We start from the raw sequence: 11813 nt of genomic DNA, 5'->3' as shown, positions 1-11813 counted from the left end.
CAGCACTGGGGTGTCAGGGCTGAGTCCCCAATGGTGGGAGCTCAGCTCAGTTCAGCTCCACGACCTCCCCCAGCCCAGACACCCCAAGACCAGGGGACCTCATGGCTGGTGGTCCTTCAAAGCACATAGTCCAGCTGAGGGACAGTGGTTCCATAGAGAGCACAGCTCCCATCCCTTGCCCAGGGCAGCCAGTGCCCCACGGAGAGGCTCGGGGGAGCATCTCACCCCACCAGAGCTGAAAGTCTTTAGCTGAAGCTCCTGATGTGGTGGTGCATAACAAAAAAATTCGAAAAATATGCTGTTGCCAAAATGCAACCCAGAAGCAGGAGAAGGGGAGCAGGAGAAGCTCAGCAGTGTGTGAGCAGCTGCTGGCCCTGAGTGTCCCAGGGTTGTGTCCCTATGGGCTGGGCAGGAGCTGGCGGAGCAGGTCGATGACGAGGGACACTGGCTGCACGGTGTCGTACTCTGCAAACAGGTGACAGAGGTTCTCCGAGTCTGTCTGGCTTTTGGCCACGAACCCAAAGATTCTTTGAGAAAGAAAAGAGGCTTATTCAGTTTGCATCCAGGAATCTGAAGGAATAGGCTGAAACCAGCCCGGCCACAAAGCCAAATCCCAGTTCCAGCAATTCCACCTTGGCCCGCTCCCCAATCACGTTTCCTTGGAAGCCAAGCAGTCGGGAGGAGCATTTTTGGCAAGGCTTCCCCAGCTGTGAAAAGATTCTTGAGCACAAGGTAGAGCCAGATATAAACTCACTTCCTGAACCCAGCACAAGTCCCTGGGAAGGCTGTGGGATTTGGACGGGGGGTTCTGCATGAGGGGATGTGGAGAACTCATCCAAACCTACAGAGGTTTGGGCTCAGCCAAACCTCTCATCCAAACCTACAGAGCAACCCCCCCCCCAGAACTTCACCCATCAGTCCCACGCCTCATCCTGCCACCATGGTAACTTCTATCACATCCCCTCCTCATTTTTGAGCTCATTCTTTGCTGCTCTGCAATGCAGCCACTTCCCAAAGCAGCAGCATTCCCCCGGATTCCAGCCCCCCACTCCATGCAGGAGGTCCCTGCTCTTACCTGGAGGACTTGCAGTACTTCTGCCACCTGGGGGAAGAACAGAATTGGAGTTGCTCAGAGGCTGATGTTTAACTCATTCCATCAGCTGCAAAGCCAAGGGTTACGTTTAGATCCACCCCAGCACCGTGTGCTCAGGGCAGTTTTATGGGATTTGGGATGTGAAGTGGTGCAGAGGCACTGGGAACCACAGGGAAGGGAGCACAGCGAGCGGCTCCAACAGGCACGGCTGCCCAAAACTCACTTTCTGTTCTCAGGGTCCATCCCACAGAACCTGATGGCAGCCAAGGGGTAGTGTCGCCTGAAAAACACCCTGGAAGAGGAGAGGGAATCATTAGGAAAGGGAAGGGCCTGGACAAGGACACAAATTTGCAAACCCTGTTGTGCTTGTGGGAGACTGAGGGTCTCAAAGCACCCCAAAATCCCATCCCTGGTTGCAGCTGGTTCCTGCATCCCACCAAACCCAGCACCCCTTGCTAAGGCATCAAACCCATCCCTGGATGGTGACATGGCTTTGTCCAACCAGGGCAGTTTTTCCTGAGGCTGGGAGGCGAGCAGTGAGCTCCACGAACCCCTCCTTGGCCCACCCTGAGCTCTTACTTCCTCTGCACATCAGTCAGCGTGACGCCCTGCTCCGTCACCCTGAAGTGCACCAGGGTTGGGGTGGGCAGCGTCTCCAGCTCCAAGGTGCAGGAGATGCCCTTCAGGATGGCCGGGGCTCCTGTCAGCGTCTCCACGTTCACTGAGCTGAGGTACAGGACGTTGCACACTGCAAGGACAGCACAGGGCACGGCTCAGCGCGGATGTGACACGGGCCAGAGGCAGGGCTGGGTCCCGGGGATCATCCTGCAGATCCCTCACACGGACCCGGGTCAGGTTTGTTTTGACGAAAATTAAAAGATTTGGTGACTCAGAAATTCTTCGCTAATTCAGTTTGGTTTGCTTTAATTCTTTGCGCTAATTGTTGTAAAAGTCAAAGTATTTAATTTCCCGTTTCTAAATGTCACATTTGCTGGGGATTTTTTTTGTGTTTATTACATATTTCCTTTAATGAAAAGCAGAAATACCCCAAGCTAACGAAGGGCTGACGGCCAACCTAAAACATGACATTTCAGGCTGATTGAGCTGTTTAAAGGGCTGTTCTGGGTCAAACTAAACTTTCCAGCTTGCCAACTGATTTTTCAGAATTTCCAGCAAAACAAAGCAGTCCCCAGCTCCCCAGCCTGCGCTGTGACCCGTCCGTGCGTTCTCCTGCCCTTCACTCTTTGCTCTCACCTGGAGCCCACCCAGGCTGAGGTGCACAGACCCTTCCCCATCCTGCTCTGTCATTCCCACATGTGCCCTGTGAGGGAATTTCAGCAGCCCCTGACTGCCCATCCCTCTCCTGAAGCTCCAGCTGTTCCACCCCTGTTGAAGCCCATCACAGAGAGGCTTAAAAATCAGGAACTCTTTAAAACTGTGGAACCCAGGGGTCTTTTTATCAGCCTCATGAGCTCAATAACTGTGTTTTCAAGCATCTTGAGGACCCAAAGTCTCCTTTCCTTAAAAATATCAGGCTTCCTTTCAGCCCAGGAAAAAATCTGCAGAAATCCTGCAGCTGTTTTCTGGAGGGGGATGTCACACCAGTGCCCAGCCCTGCCCAGGGGTGACCTGCTGCTGTCACAGTGTGCCCAAGGCTCCAGCTCTTTGCCAGCAGGGCTGTCCCCAGGGCCAGCAGCTGGCTCCTGTCCTCACCTGCAGATTTTTTAGCCAGGGACAGGGCAGGTTCGGGGGCGCAGTCAGGGCTGTCCTCTCCATCAGCGAGATCTGCACAAAGGACAAGCAGGAGCAGTGATGCCACAGGCCAGGCTGAGCTGGTCACCTCTTTGGCCGTTCCTTATCTCTCAGGAAGGCTCAAAGGCCCAGGACCACTCTAATTGCAGGGGTTTAGAGCACTAATTAACTTAATTGTCCTTCATTTCCCTCCCCATTCACCTCTGATCTCTCACTCCTACTTCCCGTGCCCTCTCCACCCTCCCGTCCCCAGGTCAGCTCTGCAGGTCCCTGCTCCACCTGCAGCCAGGCCAGCAGCCCCTCGCAGGCACCCGGAGGGGGGGCTCAGACCCCTCCCCACTGCAGGACCGAGCCCACCTCCCCTGAGAAGCAGGAGGGGCCGCTCAGAGCCTCCCTCCTGTCGCTCTCCTACCTCGGGTGGGGATGCTGAGCTTGCAGGGCAGTGCCAGAGGGGTGATGGAGTGCTGGTAGACGAAGGCAGAGAGGCTCCCTGCAACAGAATTGTGAGTTTTGATGGGGGGCTGTTGCCTGGAACCCCCCAACCACACACCTGCACCCTGCAACAGTGTCCCAACAGGGAGCTCATGCTCCTGCTTTGGAGCCACGGTGTCACTGTCAGGGAGGTGCAGGCAGGAGCTGGGGGGTTCTTGTGCTGGCAGGTGTGCAACACATTCACTGGTGCTTCCAGGGGCTTTGGGAACAGCTCCTAGGGCTGCCAGGGCTGCTGTCCTTACCAAAATACAGCTCCTCGCTGGCACCCTTCAGGTGAACCCCTTTGGTGGAGGACTCGATGAGGAAGTGCCTGACGAGGTCACTGCTGTCCTCGCCTGCAAGAGGAACCACAATCAGCACCAGCAGCGGCCCCAGTGCCACTGTGTCACCCCTGGCCACCCCAGAGCCCTGTCCCAGCTGTTTTGTGCCATCATCATGCTGCCAGCCCCTGTGAGAAGAGGAAAGGGCACACACAGACACTCTGCCAGCACACACCAGAGTCCTGTTGCTTCTCTGTGGCTTTAGTTTGAGTAGTTTCAGCTAAACCCTTGAAGCAGCCCCCCCTGAGCACCCCCTCACCTGTCTGGCTGCCGGAGGGAGAGCCAGGAACCTTCATGGCCAGCCCGAAGGAGCCCCGGAACGAGGTGCTGTCCCTCACCAGGAACGTGCCCGGCTCCTTGTCCCTCAGCAGCTGGATTGCTGTCAGAGCACAGGCAGGGGCTCAGCCAAAGAGGGCAGCTGGGAGCTCCCTGCCCCGTGCCCCGCTGCTCTGCGGGGAGTCCCTCCTTGGCAGCAGCAGCTCTGCAGCGTGTGCCAGGGACATGCACATCCCTGGCGTGGCACCAGCTGCAGCGTCCCTGCAGAGCCCTGGCTTGGTCCCACGGGTCCCTGCAGTCCCCAGGACACTCAGCTCCTGCCCAGGCCACGCTGTGTGACAGGCAGGAGAAGCTTTGCTGGGTTTGGAGGGCACAGAGGGGCCGTGGCACAGCCCTTGCTTCTGAGCCACCCCTCTCAAGTTGGGAGAGGGTCCCTCCACACCCATCAGCCCCCAGCAGGCTTTGATTTGCCCCCACTGAGTCCTCACAGGGACACCAGAGAGCTCTGGGGACAGAGCCCGAGGTGGGCCCACACCCACAGAGCCTGTCCTGCCTCACCTCGGTCCCTGCTGATGCTTGGCTTGAACCAGAATTTTGATGTGTCCATCACAAACTTCATGGTGGGCTGCCCAGCCCTCAGGGGACCTGCAAGAGACCACAGGGTGTCAAGGCCAGCAGGAACCTGAAGGACCCCCACAGATGGCAGAGCCCAGAAAAGACATTTTCCTCTGGGTGGCCGGGGCTGAAGGTTTTTCAATCCTTTTGAATCCTTTCCTCCCCACTCCTCAGAATAGCTCATTCTCCGTGTAATTATCTCTCTTGGCAGGCTGTGATGTAGTGCAGAGAGGGTCACATGGAATCCCCTGGCAATGCCAGCCTGCCCAGCCCTGCACAATCCACTGGACCATGGGATTTACACCAGGATCTGACCCACACACCCTCTTGCTATTCCCATAAGGATCCCAATTAAAACCCTCTGCCCCGAGAGCTGCCTCTGCTCATCTCCTCCAGAGAACAACAGCCCCAGTGTCTGCCCTTGAATGAGGGACCTTGTGAACCCTGGCACCTTTGGGTGTCCTCAGAGCAAACGGGAGCTCCAGCCCCTCCTCCCAGCCCGCTCTGGGTCTGCAAACAGGCAGGAGGACAGCACAGAATGATGTTTCTCATTCTCAGGTACTATAAATAGCTGCATCTGCATCTCCTGGAGGGAGCAGAGCATTCCTGGCCGCTGAGCCCGTGTCCCAGGACACCGGTGGGCAGAAAGCTGTGCCCTAATCCTGGATCACCACCCTCAGCCTGGAGACCACCCGGACCACGGGGAGACACAGCGAGGAGCTCCAGCAAGCGCCTCTCATCCTTTGTGTCTACAACCCACAGCTAAAGCAGAGTGAAAATGGGGTTTGCCCCCCGTTTCCCAGCAGATTTGGGCCGTGCACTGCCCCTGCCCCGCGACTCACTGTCCGAGAGGCAGCTGAGCGCGGGCGCCGACTGCGCGTTGTTCAGACCCCCGAGCCTCGGGGCCGGGCTGCAGCTGGCCAGGGGGGGCTGCCTGCCACAGCTGGGGGGGGCTTTGGCCAGCCGGGGGGGTCCATCTCCGTGTTCCAGGCACCCGTTCACCAGCAGCACCGGGATGTCGGACGTCGAGGTGAGGATGGAGGGGGGGCAGCTGCTGGCCTGGCCCTTCTGGGCCACGGAGGTGCTGGGGGAGCTGCCTGCCCTGGGCTGGGGGGAGCTCTGGCCAAAAGCCTCCCTGGGGTGAGGCACGATGCCAGAGGAAGGGGAGCAGGGGCTGCCCAGGGAGCTGGCGGGGGACAGGGAGGCAGCGGCCGAAGCATCCGAGTCGTCGTTGTGGAGCGAGTGGGTGCTGCTGCAGGAGGGAGACAGAGCAGAGATCAGGGGGGTGTTCATGCACAAAAACCATCCCAGCCACTGCACCAACCCTGCAGAGCATCATCTCCCAGCCCAAGGAAGGAGGGACTGTAGTCATGATATTTTACTAAAAATCCTTTGCTGGGATTTTTCCCCTCCTGAGAAACTAAGGAACCTCAGGAGAGAAATGTAAACAATAACTATCTGCTGCTGTGGAATGCAACAGGTACATCTGTGATTAATCCACGAGGATTGTTTTTGATTGATGACCAATCACTGCCACCTGTGCCAAAACTATAAACAATCACAAGATTTTTGTTATACATTCTGTTCTTGTTCTTTGTAGCCTTCCGATCTCTCTGTTCTCTCTATTCTTTTGTATAGTTTTAATGTAGTATTTTAATATAATATTTAACATAATAAATCAACCTTCTGAGAAACATGGAGTCAAACCTCATGTCTCCACGCACAGAGAGTTCATTGCAACAAGGGGCTGCCCTGTGCCCCTGGCACAGGTGGCACTTACCTGCCCAGGATGTAGCTGGTGTCAGAGCCAGGGCTGGTGGAGAGCTGGGACACCCAGCTCCCCCTCTGCCGGGCCCTCAGCACCTGCACGGGTTTGAGCAGATTGTCAACACCTGGGGAGGTGCTGAGGGCCCCGGGGCTGTAGGAAACCGTATCCGTGTGTCCTGCCAGGCACTGCCAGGGTGCGCTGCTGCTCTCGGATGCTTTGCTGCAGCTCAGGGTGGCCACCTGGGGACTCGAGGGTCCGGGTGGGCTGGAGAAAACCACGCTGTCACTGGTGCTGTATTTGCCTCCCAGTGCTCCTTTTTGGGGCAGGAAGCTGTTGGTCTGAGGGGACCTGGAGAAGGGGGTGCCCGAAGGGCTGGGGGAGCCCTGTGGCAGGTCAGGCCCTGGGGCTCTGCCCGGTGTCAGCTCGATGTACTTGATGTCTGCAGAGAGAGAGGGAGAGAGAGGAGGTCATGAAGGATCTGGTGTGTGCAAGCTGGGCTCCTTATCAAAGCTCTGTGAGGAACATGTGTCTGCTCTTCCTGCTGTGAATTTTGGCCCCCGCTCTGCAGGGCTGGGGGCCCAGCAGTACCCTTTGCTGAGACCCCGTGAGGGCTGATTCCTCACAGATCCCCGGGAAGGTGGGGTGACCCCCCCATGCTGGCAGGCTCCCAGGGAAGGGGGTTACGTGCGGTCACGTCTGGCTGCTCAGACCCCCCTCGCCAGCATTACCCAGCCAGGACCTGCCGAGACCTGCAGCCAGAGGTGGGTGTTCCCTCCAGCAGCTGCTCTGTTTGTACCTGACTCAAGAGAAAAACACCTGGCTGCTCCCTCGGGGTGACATCACATTCGCAGGGTGGCCCTGCAGAGGAGCAGGGGGATGTCACCTGGCCCCAGGGACAGCTGGGGTGGTGAGGCAGGGGAAAATCCACATGGGACAGGGGCAGATACAACATTTTTGGGGTACAGGACCAGCCATGCTGGCAGCAGCACAGATCCAGGCAGGGGCTGGCTGCTCCCTCCTCCTTTCTCCCACCCTGCACAGATCCCTCTAGGGCAGAAACTTCCCAGGCAGTCCCTGTGCCCGCGTCCTGCTGTGGATTCTTCCTTCTCTTCCCTCCCTGCTCAGAGCCAGCCCCTCCACTTGCCATTAGTGACACAGGAACACACCTGACAGCATCTCCTGTCCAACACCCCCAGTGGAACCTCACAGCCAGCACCTGGTTCATGTCACGTCCAGGCTTCCTTGGACAAAGCCAGCATTTCTGGCTGAGCTGGAAGAGCCTTTTAGCAAGAGACACTTGGACTTGATTTGAGCGCTTGCAGCCACGGCAGATTCATCACATCCCAGGGAAGCTGCTCCCATTGTTAATCACTTAATCACTCCAGTGCCAGAGGTGTGCACCTCCCTTCCAGTCTGGACGTGCCCAGCTTTGCTTTCAGTGCCTGGTTCTTGCCCTGCCGTGGAGTTCAGGAAAGTTCCCCTTCTCAGAGAGGGAAAATTCTTTATGCTGCAGCAAAGACAAACTGCTCTGACAGCCCTGAGCTCCCTGCCCAGGGTCTGACAGGTCCTGATGGACCTGCTGTGTGGGAGCTGCAGGTCCTGGCCACTGCCAGCAACAACCTGAGCTCTGGGGCACGGAGCTGGATGAGCAGGAAAAGCACAGGGCTGTGCAGAAGTGACTCCCTGAGCCCCTTTGTGCCAATCCCAGCACGAGATTGGATAAACACAGCCAGCCATGAGCACCAAGGAGGGGCTGGGTGAGCCAGGAGGGCTGGTCCCCAGTGGGGACACAGCTGGATCACACAGGACAGAGCCAGAGCCTTGCCCCTCCTCAGCCCTGCTGCCAGCAGCAGCTCCCCAGTGCCCAGCCTGGGGGCAGCTCTGTGGCCACACATCCTGGCACCAGTGCACAAACCCTTACAGCAAGCTGGCTGGATGATTTTTGTCAATATCTCCCCAAAAGGAGAAAAAAAAATGGGGATTTAAGTTGTTCTTTAAAGAACTGACAAGAGTCTGTGCACCAGGCTCATGAGGCCTTTTACCTCCTACTTCTCTGCCTTTGCTCCTCTTATCACCTGTGGTTAAACCTCAAATATTTGCTCAAGACCTTGGCAAGTTTTCCAGCATCAAGGAGTGGCAAAAGTGCCACAAACACGGAGCCCAGATGTCACGCAAGCCAAGATCTCCTCTAGGAACTAGAAGGATCCAGAAGGAATAGTGCCTCTGATGAACGTGCCTCCCGTTGCTGCAGCCTTTCACAGACTGTGCTGAGCTGGAAGGGACCCATCAGGATGGAGTGCCATGTTTAAAGCTTCCTCAGTCTCCACTAGACAAGAACAGACCCCTCTCACCTCTCTTGGGCACCTTCAGTCCCTGCCACCCTCCCACCAGGGCACAGCTTGCAGGGCTGGAGCAGGAGCAGGTGAGTGAACAGGGACGCTGCTCTATGGAGGAAGTTTGTGTAAAAAACCAAAGGCTGTTAAAAGAAAATGAAAGCTGGAGTGAGGCTTTCCCCACTGAATTCGTGGCCAGCTTTCCAGATGTTCAGTTCCACGCTAGGAGCCAGATTCTCCAGACCATGAGCACGTTACCTGTGGAGCTGCTTGGGGCTCCAGCCCCCGAGCAGGGAACGGGTCAGGCACTGAGCAGCCAGAGCTGGATCTGCACTTTGTCACAGTATTTTATCTGCAAGGCCACCCTGTCCATCCCAGCAGGAAGCAGGGACACTGTCTGCTCTGGAATTGCCTGGCTGCTGCCTTGCTGCAGGACCAGGACCCTCCCACCCACCTCATCCTTCTCCAGCCCCGCCATCCTCATGTTTGCATGAGGGCTCAGGGAGAACTGAGTTTATTTTTAACATCCTCGCATTTGACCTTGCTGTGGAAAGGAGCCTGGGGACTGATTGTTGAGGTATTTCTGTGTGTAAAGACAAGGACAGGCAATAAAGCTTTTGGGAAGCAGTGAGACTTGAGGCACCTGAACCACCCTAGATCTGTCCTGTCAGCAGTGTCAGCTCCCCATGTGGTGCACAGGGTGTTGAACACCTAAAATGAGCAGGAGAGCCCTGGCAGGAACACTCGGATGAGGAGCAGCTCACAAATCAGAGCTTGGGCTCAGGGATGCCAGGGAAGAGCTGCACAAGGGGTCACATAAGGCACTGTGAGCAGAGACAGGGCTGGTATGTGCTGCTGGTGCCTTGCCTATGCCAGGTATGCTGCCCAGGGAGTGCACAAGCCCTGGAAAAAGAATTTCCCTGGCAAAAGAATTGGGAACACTTAAATGGGATGGTTGTGCAACACCCGATACCTTAGCCCAGAGCTCTGGAAATCTGGCTGCAAATCCCTGTGCTCCCACAGGTCAAGTGTGACCCTGGGAAAGGTTCTGCTGCCCTAGAGGGGAGCAGGGTCCTCACTGGGCACCCAGAGCCCAGGGCCAGTCACTGGTGGTGACAACTGGGACTAGAAGTTTTCCAACAGCTGCAAGTCCCATTTGTAATGAGAATTGTTTTTTCAAACACAGGGAAATGAAAATCAGGTAGAACTAAAGGCTGATTACCCTGTTCCTTTCTGGACCCCTTTGAGCTGCCTGGACATGATCAACAGTGATCAGACAGGGCTGTGGAAGCCCTGGAATCAGGCAGAGCTTGGACACACAACTCCTGCTCCTTAATCTGGAACCCCGATGCCAGGACACAGCCCCCACGCTGATCCCCCTGGGGACAGCAGGGAATGTCCCTGGTGCCCATTTCCAGCCTCCCCAGGAGCATCCCCCTGGGGACAGCAGGGAATGTCCCTGGTGCCCATTCCCAGCCTCCCCAGGAGCACAGAACCTCGTGTGGGTCCAGGGGACAGATGTGTGTCCAACCCCTCTGCCCCAGGCTCTGATTTCCACCAGATGGGAGCTTCACAGCCCCACAGCTCTTTCTTTGCCTCACCTATTGCCTCTGGCTCCTGCCTCTTGGTGGCCGCAGTGTCACCCTGAGCAGCAGGCTGGCCTGCATCCCTCACCGGCCTGCAGGGCAGCGGCTGGAAGGTCGGATCAATCTCTAGGATCATCTGGTTGAGAGTCTCTATGGTTATGTCCAGGGAGGGAGACATTGGCTGAGCCTCAGGCTCCGTGCTGCTGCTCTCCTCCTCCTCCTCCTTCGGCTGGCACGGGGCAGGGGGTCTCTCCAAGGAGGAATTCTGCTCTGCCACGGGCTGGGCTGCGTACCTGGGGAGCAGGCGAGCCTTGGGGTGCACCATGGAGGGGGGCTCAGCCCAGGTCTCTGTGGAGTAGTAGACGTACTTGCCCGGCAGCGTGGAGCAGCCCGGGTACCCTGCTGGGTGCAGGCTCTTGCTTTCCTCCGGTGAGGAAATGCACACAGTCTGTCCAACACGCAGCACGTGGGATTCTATGACCTGGGACATGCTTTGGTTTTCCGGTTTCACAGCTTAGAGGCCAAGGGAAACCTCCTCCTCCTCGCCTCCTTCCTCCACCAGGGACCTCAGACCCCGTCTTCAATCCAGTCTCCAGCAGAACAGGAATCTGAGGAATGCAGAGAGGAGTGGTTACACAGGCATGCCCCGGGCAGGAGCAGACTTCAGCGGAAAAGTCCATAAAAACGGGGATTTGGAGTGAAAGCTGGAATTCAGCTCATATGAAAACAAGTCACCCTGTCCTGCTTTTCCAGCCCCTCCAGCCTCTCCTCCCAGTGCCACAGCGTAGCTGGGCAAGCACATGAAAGGCTCGTTGGCAGCAGCTTTGCAGGATTCGAAGGCCTAAAATGGAATCCTGCTTTTATTTGCTTATTTTCTGGATTAAGAACGAAATGAAGGCTCTAGCAGCCTTCTCATGGGACCCTGGCCCCCGGGAGCCAGCCAAGGACAGCCAGCAAGCCTGGAGCCCTGTGGGGCAGAGAGCTGGAGCTGCCTGCCAGGGCAGTGTCCTGCAAGAGGGTGTACAGCTAATCCAGGATTTTATTTTCCTGGTACAACACAAGTGTGGAAGCCTGCGGACGTGGCCGCTGCCTCAGTGGTGGTGCTGCTCGAGGAATCTGACTGCAGATACCTTCTGAATACTTTGCTTTAGGCAGAAAGTAGTTTGGTTGTTTTTTTTTTTTTTTTTAATTTCCCATTATAAACCCTTATGGAATGATGCTGGCTTCCCTCAGAGGTCTGGGAAAAAGGGTCTTGGGAGGCTGTTTGGAGGTGGGGAAGTTGTCCTGGTGCATCAGCAATCAGATGGGGCTCCCCCAGCTGCTGCTGGGCAGGAGCTGTCCCTCAGCAGCACGCTGCCACCTTCCCTCCTTTGCCTTGGGGTGAGGACAATAACCTGCACCCCTCTGCACCCGCTGTGGCAGCCAAGCCTGGCACCTCCGTGCTGGGGACATCTCAGTGCCTGTGCCAGCACCACGCCATCCTCTCTGCCCCTGGGGAGGGCAGAGCTGGTGGAGACCACGGGGTATCCAAGATCCAGAGCCAAAGCTCTGCTGGCAGGAGTCAACCCCACAGCTCAG

At 56.9% G+C, this 11813-nt stretch overlaps 1 protein-coding gene across 1 annotated transcript; it reads right to left on the bottom strand.

Annotated features, from left to right (window-relative positions):
• Nucleotides 1–397: 397 nt before the first annotated feature.
• TNS4 (tensin 4) lies at nt 398–10725 on the bottom strand. Its single transcript, XM_041462877.1, has 12 exons — nt 10251–10725; nt 6329–6755; nt 5391–5800; nt 4492–4578; nt 3917–4036; nt 3580–3672; nt 3258–3335; nt 2807–2878; nt 1673–1841; nt 1317–1385; nt 1076–1102; nt 398–527 (listed from the first exon to the last, which is right to left on the bottom strand). Exons 1-12 carry the CDS (start codon nt 10723–10725, stop codon nt 398–400), a joined length of 2157 nt encoding a protein of 718 aa, XP_041318811.1.
• Nucleotides 10726–11813: the final 1088 nt, after the last annotated feature.

The sequence above is a fragment of the Pyrgilauda ruficollis genome, unplaced genomic scaffold (assembly GCF_017590135.1).
Source record: "Pyrgilauda ruficollis isolate IOZ18807 unplaced genomic scaffold, ASM1759013v1 scaffold161, whole genome shotgun sequence".
In the NCBI taxonomy this organism is placed as follows: Eukaryota; Metazoa; Chordata; class Aves; order Passeriformes; family Passeridae; genus Pyrgilauda; species Pyrgilauda ruficollis.
Note: the sequence above shows the minus strand (reverse complement) of the source record. Positions and strands in the feature narration are given on the sequence as shown.